Here is a 15,577-nt window from a genome sequence, read left to right on the forward strand (position 1 = left end):
CTGCGACCATGAATAGAAAGTGAATGAAATCATTTTTAGTAGTAGTAGTAGTAGCTGTACTAGGAGAGCTGGCTTATATAATAATAAATGTTGCGTGGTTGTGTAAGTTACGAAATTCATGCCCATTTCTTAAGTTCCACAAGCTGATTGGTCTGTCTGAGTAAGAGAGGCGGGGCTTCAGACAAGGCATTTATAAAACTCTGTTACTGTCCTGAGGAGATAGTTTGTACAGAAAGTGCAAACGGGTCTTTTTTTGAGGCAGTTTAAAATGCTATGTCACATAACGCGTCCGGATTGTGTGCTTATGGAGGTGGAGGTCGACGCCAAGGCCAACGGAGAGGACTGTCTCAGTAAGGTAAACCAGCTTCATATAAAATATTTTTATAAAGTGGAGATTTTTTGACATGTAGTTATTTATCTACTGCAATTAACACATAACTGTTCATTTGGTATGGCATTTTAATGCCTGAATGAAAACATCCGATATGCACGTTGTTCGTTACGTAATTCCAGCAAATTCATGTGCAAAGACTATATTATTGACAATAGGAGAAGTAATTAATAATAATTCTATTAATTCATTAAAAAGTCACATGTTGTCTAAAACTGTTTATCGAACAGTGGTCTGTCCAGAAAACTCTGTGCAATACAATAATGGACCTCCAACTTTGCCCAACTTTGTTCTCTGCCTGAGAACAGTCCAACAATCAAATATACCCACTGTCCATATCATAACACTGTGAAGGACTGGCGCCCCCTCCAGGGTGTATTCCCACCTTGCGTCCAATGATTCCAGGTAGGCTCTGGACCCTCAACTGGATAAGAGATTACAGATAATGAATGAATGAAATGAATGAATATCATAACTGCTCTGTGGTGGTCCTGTGAGGGCACATTGGACAGTCAGTGTGGAAAAAAGGAAGTGGTAGTAATGTTGTGGCCAATCATTGTAAAAGCATTGTAAAACTTGTCAGCAGTGCTGAATCTTACAACAGCGGCATTATCAAATGAACAAGAGATTTTAAACAGTATTTGAGTATTAAAATTATATTTATTTCATAGAAATTAAGTTGTTATTAAGTGTGTTGAACCTCTAATTATATAAGTATACTCCAGCCCAAATGAATGCTGTAATGTCTTCTTCTCTCATCCCATATTTATGCAAACTATACATCCTCTAGAGCAGAGAGGTCTTAAAATCTGGACTTTTGATCCATAATCCAGGCCAGGATTTTACAATCCTATGACGACTATGACAATATACCTGGCCTGTCAGGTGCATTAGCAGTTGCTGCAGCTACAGTGTTATACATGGAGTTATGAAATAGCTTAAGTTTGGGAGAAGGACCATTCCCAGACGCCTCCTCTTCACCATTACGCACCCTATAAAAACCACTCCTCTCTCCTCACCTTCTCATGATGAAATTCGCACACCACCCCCACCCCACCCCACCCTACTCCTCCTCTTTCACCAATGAATTTGCCAGGCAAGGGGGTTCCAGCTTCACTGTCCACTAGCAGAAGCCCCCCAGAACTCCAGCCCAAGTCCTTCTGAGTTCCCCTTCCTTGCCCTGCTTACATCAAGCGTGGTCCTCACCTCGAAAACAGCCATTTTGTAAATCCGAGCCTGGAACCAGGATCCAAGGATTATATTTTAAGACCTCTGCTCTAGACTGAGATTTTACAGTTTAAAGACTAGAAAAACACCTCTTGAGAGGCCATTTGTTTTGAAGGTGGAAGAACGTTTTAACAAAGTACTTCTTTTTACACTTTAGGAGTGGGGTTTGCAGGGTGTGTGTGTGTGTGGTCCCTTGTGGTTTAATGGCATGATTGCATATGAATGATGGGTATTTACAAATGATACAAAACTATAAAGATCATCACACAGAGGGATGCACTATTGCACTACATAAAATCACATTGTCACGTTGGGTTTGGTCAAGTGATCAAGACAAGGTACACAGAGTAGGACAGCGATAAGTGCAAAAGATTTATTTTAAAAATCAGAGAGGTAAAACAGGACTAGGACGCTAAACAAGAACAAATGGGCTAATACTAAACACAGAGGCTAAACACAGAAATCTAAACATAAACCAGAAATCTAAATATTAAATAAGGCTAACACTAAACAAGGACTATACAGAACAAAGGGGCTAGACACAGAACAAGGCTAAGCCTTGTTTGACCTTAGGCAGGAATAACTGACTAGTTCCTAAAGACACACATATAATGTATGCAATGTATTCCTGACAGTATTCAGAGTTGTTTACCAGATGTGTTTTTCCAGGTGTGTCAGAGACTGGGGATCATTGAGGTGGACTATTTTGGACTCCAGTACACTGGGAGTAAGGGAGAGAGTTTGTGGTTGAATTTAAGAAACAGAATTTCTCAACAAGTGGAAAATGTGTCGCCCTGCAGACTAAAGCTGAGAGTGAAATTCTTCGTGGAGCCCCACCTCATACTGCAAGAACAAACAAGGTTAATTACTGTTTTGTTTGGTTCTGTTCTTTTGGTGTTACTGCCATTATTGCCTCTTTCCTTTCATATAGTTGTCTTTGGGCAACTGCTTTATCTGGCACGTACATTCCCCATCCTCTTTATTAGAGCTACTTACACACACTAGCCATTTTATGAGCTCCACATACCACATGCTACCCTGGTAGGTTTGTATCCTATTCATCACTGGTCAGTTTATGATCATTAGATGTTTGACAGGTGAGATAGAGATGAGAATCTCTAGGCACCTCATGATTTGACTGGAGGGAAACAATATTATTTTAGGAATGATAGCACATATAATAATATGACGTTTGTAAAATTGATTTTTCACTGGGTATGAATCTTTGACTAGTATATATTCGTGGTGTTACTGTTATTAGCATTTAGGCTTTCTGTGTTTTGACGTTGTAAGTAATGATAGTAGCAATGGAGTAACAATGATAGAGCATCTTTTTCTCCCTATCACATGGCAGTGAAGCATCACAATGATTTTGAAGCTGTAACTTTAATGTAAAAATACTACCTAGTGTTGCTTAAAATCCAGTGCAAATTAAAAAATAATACAAATCACACAGTGAACATCTCATTTCATTGAACAGTGGATAGATTGTGACTAAGCTTGAGGGTTATTTAATCTGCAGTCTACATTTTCTGATGTTTGTGTGCTTCAAATAATTGGTAGATTTTGCCTGGGCTTTACTACTTGGCAATGTATGTTATGGGGCCAGGGTGTGTTCCTGCATTGGGCTCAATGATTCCTGGTAGGCTCCAGAAACAAACCTGAGCTGGATAAGCGGTTACAGATGATGATTGAATGAATAAAATAATTTACTAGACTATGCTGATTTAAAAACCTGGTTTTGTAAGTTTAGCTGTTTAGCAAACTTATTCGTGTCTGTAGGTCTGTAACCACTTATCATGTTCAGGGTCGCAGTGGGTCCAGAGCCTACCCGGAATCACTGGGCGCAAGGCAGGAACACACCCTGGAGGGGGCGCCAGTCCTTCGCAGGGAGACACACACACACACCTATGGACACTTTTGAGTAAACAATGCACCTGCCAACGTGTGTTTTTGGACCGTGGTAGGAAACCCATGCTGAAACAGAGAGAACACACCAAACTCCTCACAAACAGTCACCTGGAGTGGGGCTTGATCCCACAGCCCCAGGTCCCTGGAGCTGTGTGACTGTGACACAACCTGCTGCGCCACCATATCGTCCTTGGTTAGCAAACTGCATGCCTTAAATTCACATATTTGTCTCATACTGTGCTCTGTCACATATATTTATGCCTATGTAGTTATGACATGTTAGTATCTGTAAAAGTGGACAAAATTTGAGGCAAGTTTGTACAGTGCTAAGCTGCTAACTACAAGCATTGTTATTTGCATTAGTAATAATGCAATCACAGCTACGGTTCCAAACAAACGGACACCAAGCATATTGACTGATCAGTTTGGGCTAGATTATGGGCCGCATGGTTGCACAGCAAGTAGTGTTACTGTCACCCAGTTCTTGGGACTTTGAGTTGTGGCTTCAAGCCCCGCTCCGGGTGACTGTCCTCCAAAAACAAACGGTGGTAGGTGAATTGGTGAATTGGCAACTTAGAAGATTGTCCCACTGTGGTAACCCCAGATGGGAACAGCTGAAAAAAGAAAAAGAAGAAGTTTGGTTTAGGTTATGTGAAATTCTATAAAGTTGATTAAATCTGATGGAATCATCACTCCAGTTGTCAAATATTTAATCACCAAGTTTGTGGCATACTATTTCAATGCAGGCATTTGTTCCTGATGCATGTGAAGGAAGAACTTGTCCTAGGAAGCCTGAAGTTGGAGTCAGACCAGCTCGTGGAATTGTGTGCCCTGTTAGCGCAGGCAGAGTTAGGAGACTACCATCAACACACAGCTGAATATTTCTGTACCCAGATATATGGCCAAGAGTGTGATCCAAACACAGTGACCAGGTAAGCCAAGATCATTCAGATTGAACAAGGCTGAGGATGGTGCACCAAATGTCCATCCATCCATTATCTGTAACCGCTTATCCAATTTAGGGTCGCGGGGGGTCCAGAGCCTACCTGGAATCATCGGGCGCAAGGCGGGAATACACCCTGGAGGGGACGCCAGTCCTTCACAGGGCAACACAGACACACACACATTCACTCACACACTCACACCTACGGACGCCAATCCACCTGCAACGTGTGTTTTTTGGACTGTGGGAGGAAACCGGAGCACCCGGAGGAAACCCACACGGACACGGGGAGAACACACCAACTCCTCACAGACAGTCACCCGGAGCGGGAATCGAACAACCTCCAGGCCCCTGGAGCTGTGTGACTGCGACACTACCTGCTGCGCCACCGTGCCGCGCACCAAATGTCTGTCAAAAAATTATTTTTGGCATATTTGACAGCCTGGGGGAAGGCAGGTGGTACACAAGTTGCATTTCAGCCACAACATACAACAAAATGTACATGTTAACTCACAGGTTAATGTGAGCTTTTGGCCTGCTTCCCTGTGGCAAGATGGTCATAGCATAGGGTTATGTCTACATGTAGCAAGCGCACTGTGTTTAACGTATCTAGTCAATTGTAAAACCTTGGATCAGTCCTCACCTCTGGTCACTGTCTATGCAGAGTTTGCTGTGTCCACCCATTGTCTGCAGTGTTCGCAAACAGAGCCCAAAAACACACATGTTGATAGATGGATTAACTGTGCAAATTGTTCACAAATATGAGTAACTGGTTGAATGTGTGATGCCCTGCAGTGGACTGCTGTACTGTCTTTGATTTATATACTTATCTTGCACCTAATGACTCAAAATTTGACTTACAAAGGACAAATTATGAATAACAGAATAAGTGATTTAATTAATATTTTTTTCAATTGCAGTTCAGTTGTTATGCTTCTGTTTTGGGTCAGCATTCTGCAGGCATACAGTGTAGGCCTCAGTACGTTGTGATCACCACTCTAACTTTACATGGTCTGCAACTTTGTGGCTGAGTTGCTGTGGTTCCTCCTTACTTTAATACCACACACAGCTGATTACGGAATATCTAGGAGGGAAAATGTTTCACAAATTTACCTGCTGCAATGATGACATTCTACTACAGCACCATGCTTGAATTCAGTGAGGTCTTTGTAGAATCCAATTATTTAAAAAATGTTTGTTAGGCCAGACTGCATAAATAGATGCTTGATTATATTAGTAGCCTCTCTAGGAGGGTCTGACAAATGTCATAAATGTAAATCTTGCTCTTGTGTTCTAATTTCTAATATTAATAATAATTTCTAATAATCTATCTACGTTTGGATTAGAAATCAGAAACTTCTGCAGGATTGACACCAGTAACTGAAGTCGCCAATAAAAACTATTTGTTCTCGCCTTCTGTCTCTGTCTGAACTGGATAAGCGGTTACAGACAATGAATGAATGAAATAGTTACAATATCTGGGCTTACAAAGGCAGCACGGTGGCACAGCAGGTAGTGTCGTAGTCACACCTTGTTGTTCTCGCCGTGTCCGTGTGGATTTCCAAAAACACATGTTGGTAGGTGAACTGGCGACTCAAATAGTGTCCATAGGTGTGAGTGAATGTGTGTATGTGTGTGTTGCCCTGTGAAGGACGGGCTGGTCTTCCTGCCTTGCACCCAATGATTCACTGGATAAGCTGTTACAGACAATGAATGAATGAATCACGGTGTATTGGTATCATTCTTCATGAATTTTTTTACAAAATATACAGTTTTTATGGCCAAAGTGTTAAATTCATAATATCTGTTTTTCTTGTAGCATTATTGCAAGACATAAAGAGCTCCAGAGTTTGAGTCAGGCTTCAGCAGAGTACCAGGCTCTTCAGCTTCTGTCCTCTCTGGAGAATTATGGTATGGAGTGGCACTGGGCAAGGGACACTGAGGGACACAAGGTGGCCATTGGTGTGGGGCCAGAGGGCCTGCTCATTTGCAAAGAGGACTTCACCACAGTTAATAAGTAAGCATACAGGAAAACAGACAAATAGCCAAGAAAAATATAACATACAGTACATATCCAAAAATATCCAGACACTCCTAATGACTAATTAAGTTAAATACGTAAAGGGGACAATTTACAACATTTTTTCCACACTTTTACACAGTTCTCTTAATAAAATGTGAGTGTCATCTTTCTTCAAATTACCACAAGGGCCAACCAATACAACCCAGACTAAACAGCCTGAGTCTTCGATTTCCCATGTTTTCAGATGTTTTTTTGTGTGTTATTAGGACCTCAAATAAAAAGTGATTTTTTGTCATAATATATCACATTAATACCCAAGTGTTGGCTAGAGTGGTATCAAACCCCCCAGCATTGAACTGTAGTGCACTGGTGTTGCATTCTCTGGTATGATGTAGAAGGAGCACCAAGGGATGACTTGGAGTGATGATTGTGATCCAGAACTAATCGTCCAACATCAATAACCTACTTTAATATTGATCTGATAGCTGTAACATCAGTTAAAAGTTTTTATCAGTAATATTGTCATTAAAAAAAGATGAAACATTCCTCCCTTCTTCTAAATGTAGCTGTATATCTGCACAGGCCTAAAACTGCATAGAACTGTTGAGTAAACTCTAATGGAGTTGCATATGTGGTTTCTAAAAATGTATGATAAAATGGTACACATTGAAATGGACTGAAAGCAGTAGTAGCAGTGCTGCCTCACTTTCCATTGTTTCCTGTGGTTCCTACCAGGTTCATATATCCAGCAATTCTAATGGCCACACAGACTGGGAAAAACGTGTATGTGACCATCACTAAAGATGAGGGAAATAACCTGGTCCTCCTGTTTAAATTCATGACCACAAGTGCTGCCAGTGGACTATACCGGGCCATTACTGAGACCCACGCCTTCTATAGGTGAACATTCATATTATTTCCTTTACTTTACTGAAATCTTGACACAAGGCTTTGTTTATAATTTCCAGGCCATAAGATTTGTTCCGCCAAGGGTGGGGTGTATATTGAGACAGCAGTAGTCCACAGCTACAGTAAGAAATGCAGTCTTCTCAGATAGCAGTTAATGTTTGGTTCACCAATGTAGCACACCTTCAATTCTCTTATGGCCCACATTTTGCCTTGTATAAAGGTGAGGACCACAGTGTGTTAACAACACTAAGCTAACTCAACTTGGGATATAACCTCAATTTATTAATGCTCTACAATCCCCTTACATCATAAATTTTCTTTAATTTAACCCTTTAGGTGTGACACAGTGACAAATGCAGTAATGATGCAGTACAGTCGAGACTTCAAGGGTCACCTCGCCTCACTCTTCCTCAACGACAGCGCTGACCTGAGTAAACAGTACATCTTTGATGTCCAGCGCACGTCCAAGGAGGCATATGACCACGCTCGGCGGACACTTTTCAGAGCAGGGCTGAAGAGTGTCGTGCAGGGCTCTTTCGTTTCCCATCCCAGGCACAAAGGGGCGGGGGATGCAGATGAGGCTGTGATAGAGGCCTGCAGAGAGAAGCTACAGAAGCTGCAGGAAGCTCTGATCTGTGCACTGTGCTGTGATGCTGAGATAGACACTGTCTTCTGCCCCTGCGGTCACTTGGTCTGCTGCCATAGCTGCGCTTCCAAGCTTCAGGTGAATGAATACATACGCTCATGCTGTTCACAGTTTACATTTAGCTAGGCAGTCTTATCAAGAGCAACCTAGAGTTCAGCTCTATCATCAAATTATTGTCTTCAGTAGTCCTTTTATTCAATCAAGCTGAATAGGGTTTTAGATTTGGATTGGAGCTAAATTTTGCAGGAAGGAAAAACTGCTGTTCACTATTACTGGACTGTCTCATTAAAGTTCAACTAATCTCTAAATGAGGTCAAATTTCAAACGGCCTTAAGAATTTGTTTTGCTGATTTTCTAAATTAAAGGAAAATTGAATATTTTATTTTACGCTATAATTACAGCTTTAGAATCATTCTATACAAGAAACAAACTGCTCAATGTGTGCACTATAATGTGTACTTATTAAAACAACACTAAGTAGTAGTTTCACCTTAAATTTACTTCAAAATGATTGTAATGTTTCACTGACCTGTCATAGGGGGACTAGAACCTGTGTCATTGCTACTCCGGGCTCAGAACTGCAGAAACTGCATTATGTAAATGTCATGCCCCCTTGCTTTCAAGACAAGGTTGTAAAAGTGTATTACACTCTGCAATTACAAGGGGTGCCAAGAAGCAAAAATGCCAAACCTTACCTACTTTTACTTTAATAATACATTGCCATATCCCTCTTCTGCCCAAAAAATTTAGTCATTTAGTAGGTTATAATATTGAAAAGGTTTCCCACGACTGTTATTTAATATCTCATGAATTAGCATCTTATCATAATAATAGAATTTTCTTATGGGATAGCAAATCAGTTACCACAAATATGTGGTAATTTAATAAAATCCAATGTTATTCGTAATAATTATATAATAAATCGTGAGATGATGCATCATAGTTAGTCATAATTTAATTATCATATGCTAAACCATAAGCGTGACATCATAATTATGAGTTTGTAAGTCATTATGAGATGCAAACTCACAATTATGAGATACTAAGTCATAATCATCAGATGCCAAGTCATGTATTGATTTTTATTTCAACTGGTGGAGACTAATATGGGATTCCAGTGTATGTTGCTGTTGCCTTGTGGAACAGATTCAAACCTGAACATACAGATATTGAAATTGCAGGGTTGCAGAGAGTGCAACCCACTCTGTTGTACTCTACTTTTCATCACTGTCAGTAAATACACGCTTAGTATCATATAGTGCTTGAAATCGGTCATCAGTGTCCCACAGACCACTGTGGTTAATAATTGAGGAAATAACATACACTACAAGGTTTGCACAACCAGTGCTTATCCAGCATCAGCTGCTATGTGAGGAACAAGCTATTACTGCCACGTGAATCGCAGACCGTTGAACACTTAAAGGCCAACAGCCTTTTTTAACCCCATAACCAGACGTATTAGAGGGCCTAATTTAGATCCTGTAGTTATGTGCTCTTAGCATGGTTTAATTGTGCGCCATTGGAAAACGTTTGCTTTCTGTGTATTCTTAAATATATCCATATTTAATACAACTTTAGAATATGCTTACATTTATTTATTAACTTTTATGGTAGGGTAAAAATCACACCTAAAAAAATGAATGCACATTAAATATCAACTTTTGGGAACTGCAATTCTCTCTTGTTTGTTTACATTCAGAAGCTCCAGTCTTTTAATGTGGAACAGTAGGATTAATAAGAAAAAAGACTTGTTGTTTGTATGTGGCTGATGTTTATCTTGTGTGTAAGTTTTTATTTGCTGTTTGAATTACCATAGAAACTCATTTGTAACTCGAATTGTTTTGTTTCAGTTAGTAGTCTCCCAAATTTAGTACCTAATTAATCTGAAAGAGCAAAAATTAGTCAATATTACCCTCACATGGAGCAAGAATAATGCAATATCCTCATATCTTTTCTACATTTAGACGGCTCTTTGCCATTTTTCTGCTGTGAGCAGAAAAAGAGATAGCCTAGCTTGTCTGACTGAGCCTTTTTGTTTTTTTGTTTTTTTACTCATTTACTGACACCGGGGCTTCATAAAACATTAGAGAGGTTTCCAGTGTCCAAGCAAACTGTAGAGCTAGCAAGAGGTGAGGAAACATCTGAATTTTAAAAGAAGTGTTTTTTTTTATTACAATCATGTATGTTGTCTTTAATACAAATAAATAAAACAAGAAAATATGACCCGCAATGTTTACAAATGCTAGTCCTACAAAGTTTCTTCTACAATGAAACATATTAATAAAGAGTTTGTCCTCGTTTCCGACAGTATCATCTTTTACACTTCTGTAAAGGCTTTACACTAGATATTAGAACATTACTTTGGGGCTATTGTGGCATTCAGCAATAAAAGAATTAGTAAGGTCAGGTACTGATATTGGATGATTAATTCCAGATTGCAAGTGTCACTATAACTGATCTGTCACACCACAGTTCCCAGTTCCACTACTCTACAGCTTGTTGGGGAGGTTATACCCCTCTAGCCAAAGCATGGAATTTGGCATAGTGACTTTAGGCTCATGTGCTGCTTCTGCAGAGTGTTTTGCTTCATATATTTCTTTTCAGTGGAGATTATACAAGCTGTTTGCACAAATTGAATATCTGTGTGCAACTTAAAGTTGCTGGATCTGCTAATAATAAGGAGTACAAAAAATGACTGCAAACATTTGCACATATAATTAACTTTTAAAAATATACAGAAGTAAGGATACAAAAAGGCCATTAGCCTTTTTAGCTAAGGAGCCTAAATACCTACAGCTCTATGCTAGAGTTATAGCTCCAGTACAAAACTAAAGGAATAAACTTAAACACCCAAAAATGATTTATGTTTTTTTCTTCATTTTATATATATTTATTTATTTAACTAAATTGATATTCTTTGTATATTTTTGTTTGGTTTTTTTTTTTGATAACTTCAAAAACCTTTTGAAAAACCTCTAAAATGTAATGTTCTTTTTTTCAGTGTTGCCCAGTGTGTCGTTCGGAGGTTGACTGTGTCCAGCATGTCTACTTGCCCACTTTCTCCGGTCTACTAGACCTTGTGGAGCCTTGCAGGGACATGGACAACAGACACATTGGATTGGCACCTCACAGAGACATCATAGATGTTTCTAGAAGAGAGGAAAATTGTTGCAAGACATAGAAAAGTGTGTTGGGGTCTTCAGTCAAAATTCTTTAAAGAAGCTGTCAGCTTGGGTAACTCATTCATTCCTTTTGCTGTCAGTTACCAGCTCCTAGATTCATTTATTATTGATGTGTGCAAAGAACAACACTGGTCACTTCTGCTGAGAATTCTTGAATTTGTTCCTTAAGGAGAGATTAAAGGAGGTAGCACAAAACAAAGTCTTAAGTATGAATCCTAAAATGTCTGTCTGCTTAAAGGCCATCTTGGGAATGCGCCCAGGCTTCATCTTGTCAGGATCGCGGAGGGCAGACTGACGTAGGCGGACGCACAGGCTAATACACAACAAACTTTATTTACAAAAGAACAACAAAACTGATAGACTTCGAAAGAAAGGAAACACAATGACTGAAAGACAAATCAAGATGGAGGAAATGAAACAAAGAACAGCAGAGACAGACTAGACTTGGAAACGAAACAAAATGACGACATGGAAAACAATGACAAGAGGAAGTGATACAAGGGGACTTAAATACTAAACACAGACGAGACGCACCTGAGACAGATAATGAGAGGGCAGGGTAACAAATGAGACACAGACGAGGAGGTGGAACAAAGGCGGAACTAGGGCAGAGACATGGACAACAACAAACAGAGCCATGTGCTAAGAGAGCACACGGCAGGGAAAACAGACATGACAGGATGAGGGCATGAGAGATGCCTCCCCCGAATGTGCAATTCCCAGGGCGCGTACACCTAAACCCCCCAGGAGCTGGCACAGGAGAGGGCATGGAAAACAAGACAAGACAACTAACCAACGGGTGACAGGACTCAAGACAAGACAGGAACAGACACAGAAGCTGGGGACAAGACAGGACCGGATATAGGAGACGGGACTAGAGACTGGAACGGACTAGACAGCACGGGAGTGGAAACACAAGACTTGACAGGAGACTGGAGTTACACATTGGACTGGAACTGAGACAAGACTGGGGACTGAACAGGTTTAGGAACGAGGGACATGACTGAGGACAGGACAGAACCAGAGACAAAAGATTGGACAGGGGCATGTGACAAGACAGGGTGTTGAACATTGGGCTGGATACTGAACAGGGATTGAGACTGGACATGCGTAGACAATGGAGACAAGACTTGGGCCAGAACGGGACTAGAGACAGAAGGCTGGACAGAAGAAGGTGACAGAACAGTGGACAGGACAGTGGACTGGACTTGAGACAAGACAGCAGAAGAGACAGGTGATAAGACAGTAGACTGAAAAGGGGACTGGACTGGATTAACAGGGGACTGGACAGAACTTGGCAGGGGAACAGGGACCAGGACGTTAACAGAGACTGACATGAACACAGTGACAGGGACGGGTACAGAGACAAAGGCAGACACAGGTACAGGGATGAGGACAGAGACAGGAATCAGGACAGGAAGAGACATGGGAATCAAAACAACTGGGGGATGCCCAGGACTGGCAAATGTCTGTGGGGAAATCTGAGGAACCAGCCTGGGATCTCCTACGGACATGACCTGGAGCGGCCGGGGCCACAGTCACGGGTGCAGAAGCGGCAGGGGACGCCGCCTCCGTTGGGATATAGTAAAAGGGAGCAAGTGTGCAGAATAAAGATTGTATCTGGATATTCATATTGATCGTGTGGATTTGTTTAATCAACAGCGCAGTTGATTGAACATAAATCAGTCTTTATTAATGGGTTAAAAATAGGTATTGGATGATAACCTCAAATTATACTGGACTGTCATGAGGACATATGTGGAAAGGGTTAAACCAACATATGCACATGAAGAATATTTTATTTTTTAAGCAAATAAACTGTAATTGCTCAGATAAATAGCTTTATTGTGCTTAAAACTATTACACAGTGCTGTATGTGTTGTATTTATGTCTCGGGTGCCTAGCAATAACTATTCTGAAACTGAAAGATATTCTACGATTTTTCTAAAACATTTCCAGGATCATGTTTGTAGTAGTGTGTTTATAAACACTCCATGTAAAACATTTGGCCAAATTCTATGATCAGTGTTTGTCATCATTTATATAATTTTAAGTGAAATAATAGATATTAAAAGCTATTAATATTTCACTGTAAAAAAATCAATGTTGTTTTATTACCCACAAATCTACAAATAAGTTTTTTTTTGTATATACTTTGTCCACCTTTTTATAGCTTCCATTCTATTTGTGAGAAGTTTAGTCTTCCAGAATTGTTTGCTTTTTCTGCTTCTCTTTACTCAAATGATCCCAAATACATTCAGTGATATTGAGGTTGGGGCTTTGAAGTGGTGAGTCCATTGTCCCGATATTGTCCCAATAGCACTCTCTATTTAATTCTCTATTGTCTATTTTCTTTTCTCAGTAACTGTCTCCTTTCAGTTGTCTTCTCACAGTGGAAAGCTGAACAAAGATATATGGGATATTTTTTTCAGATCTCAAGCAGAAGTTGAGCTTGAAAACTTCTGTTTTTCACTTATTTACAATCACATTTCCTCAGAAATATCACTCTACTTTTACATATTTAATGACAGTAAGAAAAGGAGGGAAGACAAATGATTGCTAAAGCAGCTCTGAATGCTATCTTTAGTTTTGGCCTTTTTCTTTTTTTTGGAGAATCAGACTGGATGGATCCAGATGAACCCAGATGTTCCTTGGAGTATGTGATATTTACACTGTACATAGTACAACCCTTTAGGGCACTGACAAGCTTATCCAAAGTTCACTGCATGTCACAATCTTTACATTTTAACCCACAGCCACAGCTGGTTTTATCACCTTCACAAGTTATTCAAGCACTGTGTACATAAGTATTATGTAATGGGGAAATGGCTGTACCACTTATGTAAGACACTTCTTCTGTCAGAAAGACAGGAAGGTGCAATCTACTGGGGATATTTATGGTCTAAACTTATTCTTATCTGCTCCAAGTTATTTCCGATGGTAAAAGGCTTGCAAAAACCTTTTTATTATTCAAATTTCATTAGTTTACTCTGTATATTTGTAACACTTCCTGAACTTATGGTAGAAAAATAATCACACAAAATAATAATAATAATAAACCATAAGACGTACTTGAACAATATGAACCTAAGGTTTAATGTACCAATAAAGTCTATTTAAAATCATTAAAAATAATAATAATAAAATAATAATTGGCTCTGTTATTTTGCTTTTCCACAAGCCCAATCTGGATCTAGGTACTTTTTAGTGCCTGATCGCTTCCAGTCAGTTCCAATTGAGCCGAGTAGGTACTACAGTGTGACGTGTAAACTCTGTAGATAGCTGACTGGCCAAAGAGAGCAGTCAATCACCATGAAATGCAGAGCTCCAGCACAAACTAACAGCAGCTTCCACATTTGTTTTTACCACAATGGTAGCATTACCCCATGGTGTTTTGAAGAGGTTCCAGCACATCTATTCCAAGAAATAAACGTTTGCTTGTAGCTTAAAAAGAACATCTAACATTGAAGGGAAACACAGTTCTCTATGGTTGTTTACATTCAGTTGCTTCTTCTCAAAATTGTATGTTTTTAATCACTGTATGAATTTCCATAGAAACTCATTTGCAACTTGTTTGATTTTTTAGCACTCTCCGAAAGGCCATCTCGAGTTTAGAGACATTTCCACCTTAAGTGATCTGAAACAGCAAAAATACATCAATATTACCAACCTATGGAGCAGGAAAGGAGCAATATCCTCATGTTGGTTGGTGCTTTTCAATGTTTGGAGTTCTCTCCGTTGTCTTAAAAAAAACAGATTCCTCTGCCTTGAGCAGAGAAAGAGAGAAAGCCTAGCATACCGGACCAAGACAGTTAGTTTTTTTTTAATTCATTTAGAAGCCTTTATTTCATGACCTACATGGTGGACTACACAGCAGGAATGGAGCTACTAGAGTTTAAAGGAGAAATATGTAATATATTTACTGTCCTCAATCATAAAATGACCATTGTGTGTCATCAGAGATAAAGAAAATAATAAGTTGAAGCCTTGGCATCTGTTACAGCAGTGCTGCAGCCAGGATATTCTCTTTGAAGAGTGTCCATCCCAGAGGTGAACTCTGTCGATGCTTCATGTGATCCCGCCCACTATCAAATCCCAGTAAAATTTCCACAGACTGGGTTGCCAGGTATGAAACACAATAATAGACACAAATACTGCATGCTGCAGTCATAGAAGAGAGCATTCAAACAGACATAACATTAGATTCTACCGGACATTAAAATCCTTGGAATCCTTCTAAAAAGCTCCATAAATAGAGACTGAATAAAGTGAGAGTACTGAGGACGTTTAAAAAAAAAAAAAAAAAAGAACTCAGCAAAACTAGCAGACAGATGCCATGGCTAAT

The 15,577-nt window shown here is 39.8% G+C and overlaps 1 protein-coding gene across 1 annotated transcript; it reads left to right on the forward strand.

Moving 5' to 3' along the window:
• Positions 1 to 229: 229 nt before the first annotated feature.
• On the forward strand, positions 230 to 11,231 carry mylipb (myosin regulatory light chain interacting protein b). Its single transcript, XM_066683239.1, has 7 exons — positions 230 to 355; positions 2,288 to 2,478; positions 4,276 to 4,461; positions 6,292 to 6,489; positions 7,231 to 7,395; positions 7,741 to 8,128; positions 11,052 to 11,231. The coding sequence occupies exons 1-7, from the start codon at positions 269 to 271 to the stop codon at positions 11,229 to 11,231; spliced, it is 1,395 nt and encodes a 464-aa protein (XP_066539336.1). The 5' UTR covers positions 230 to 268.
• The last annotated feature ends 4,346 nt before the right edge of the window (positions 11,232 to 15,577 follow it).

Source organism: Hoplias malabaricus, chromosome 10 (assembly GCF_029633855.1).
Source record: "Hoplias malabaricus isolate fHopMal1 chromosome 10, fHopMal1.hap1, whole genome shotgun sequence".
Taxonomy (NCBI): Eukaryota; Metazoa; Chordata; class Actinopteri; order Characiformes; family Erythrinidae; genus Hoplias; species Hoplias malabaricus.

Bases quoted from the DNA above. Each gene is read 5' to 3' on its own strand.
- mylipb (XM_066683239.1), top strand. From the start codon at position 269: ATGCTATGTCACATAACGCGTCCGGATTGTGTGCTTATGGAGGTGGAG. The intron at 2,479-4,275 runs GTTAATTACTGT...ATTTCAATGCAG, and splicing joins ATACTGCAAGAACAAACAAG to GCATTTGTTCCTGATGCATG. The intron at 8,129-11,051 runs GTGAATGAATAC...TCTTTTTTTCAG, and splicing joins GCTGCGCTTCCAAGCTTCAG to TGTTGCCCAGTGTGTCGTTC.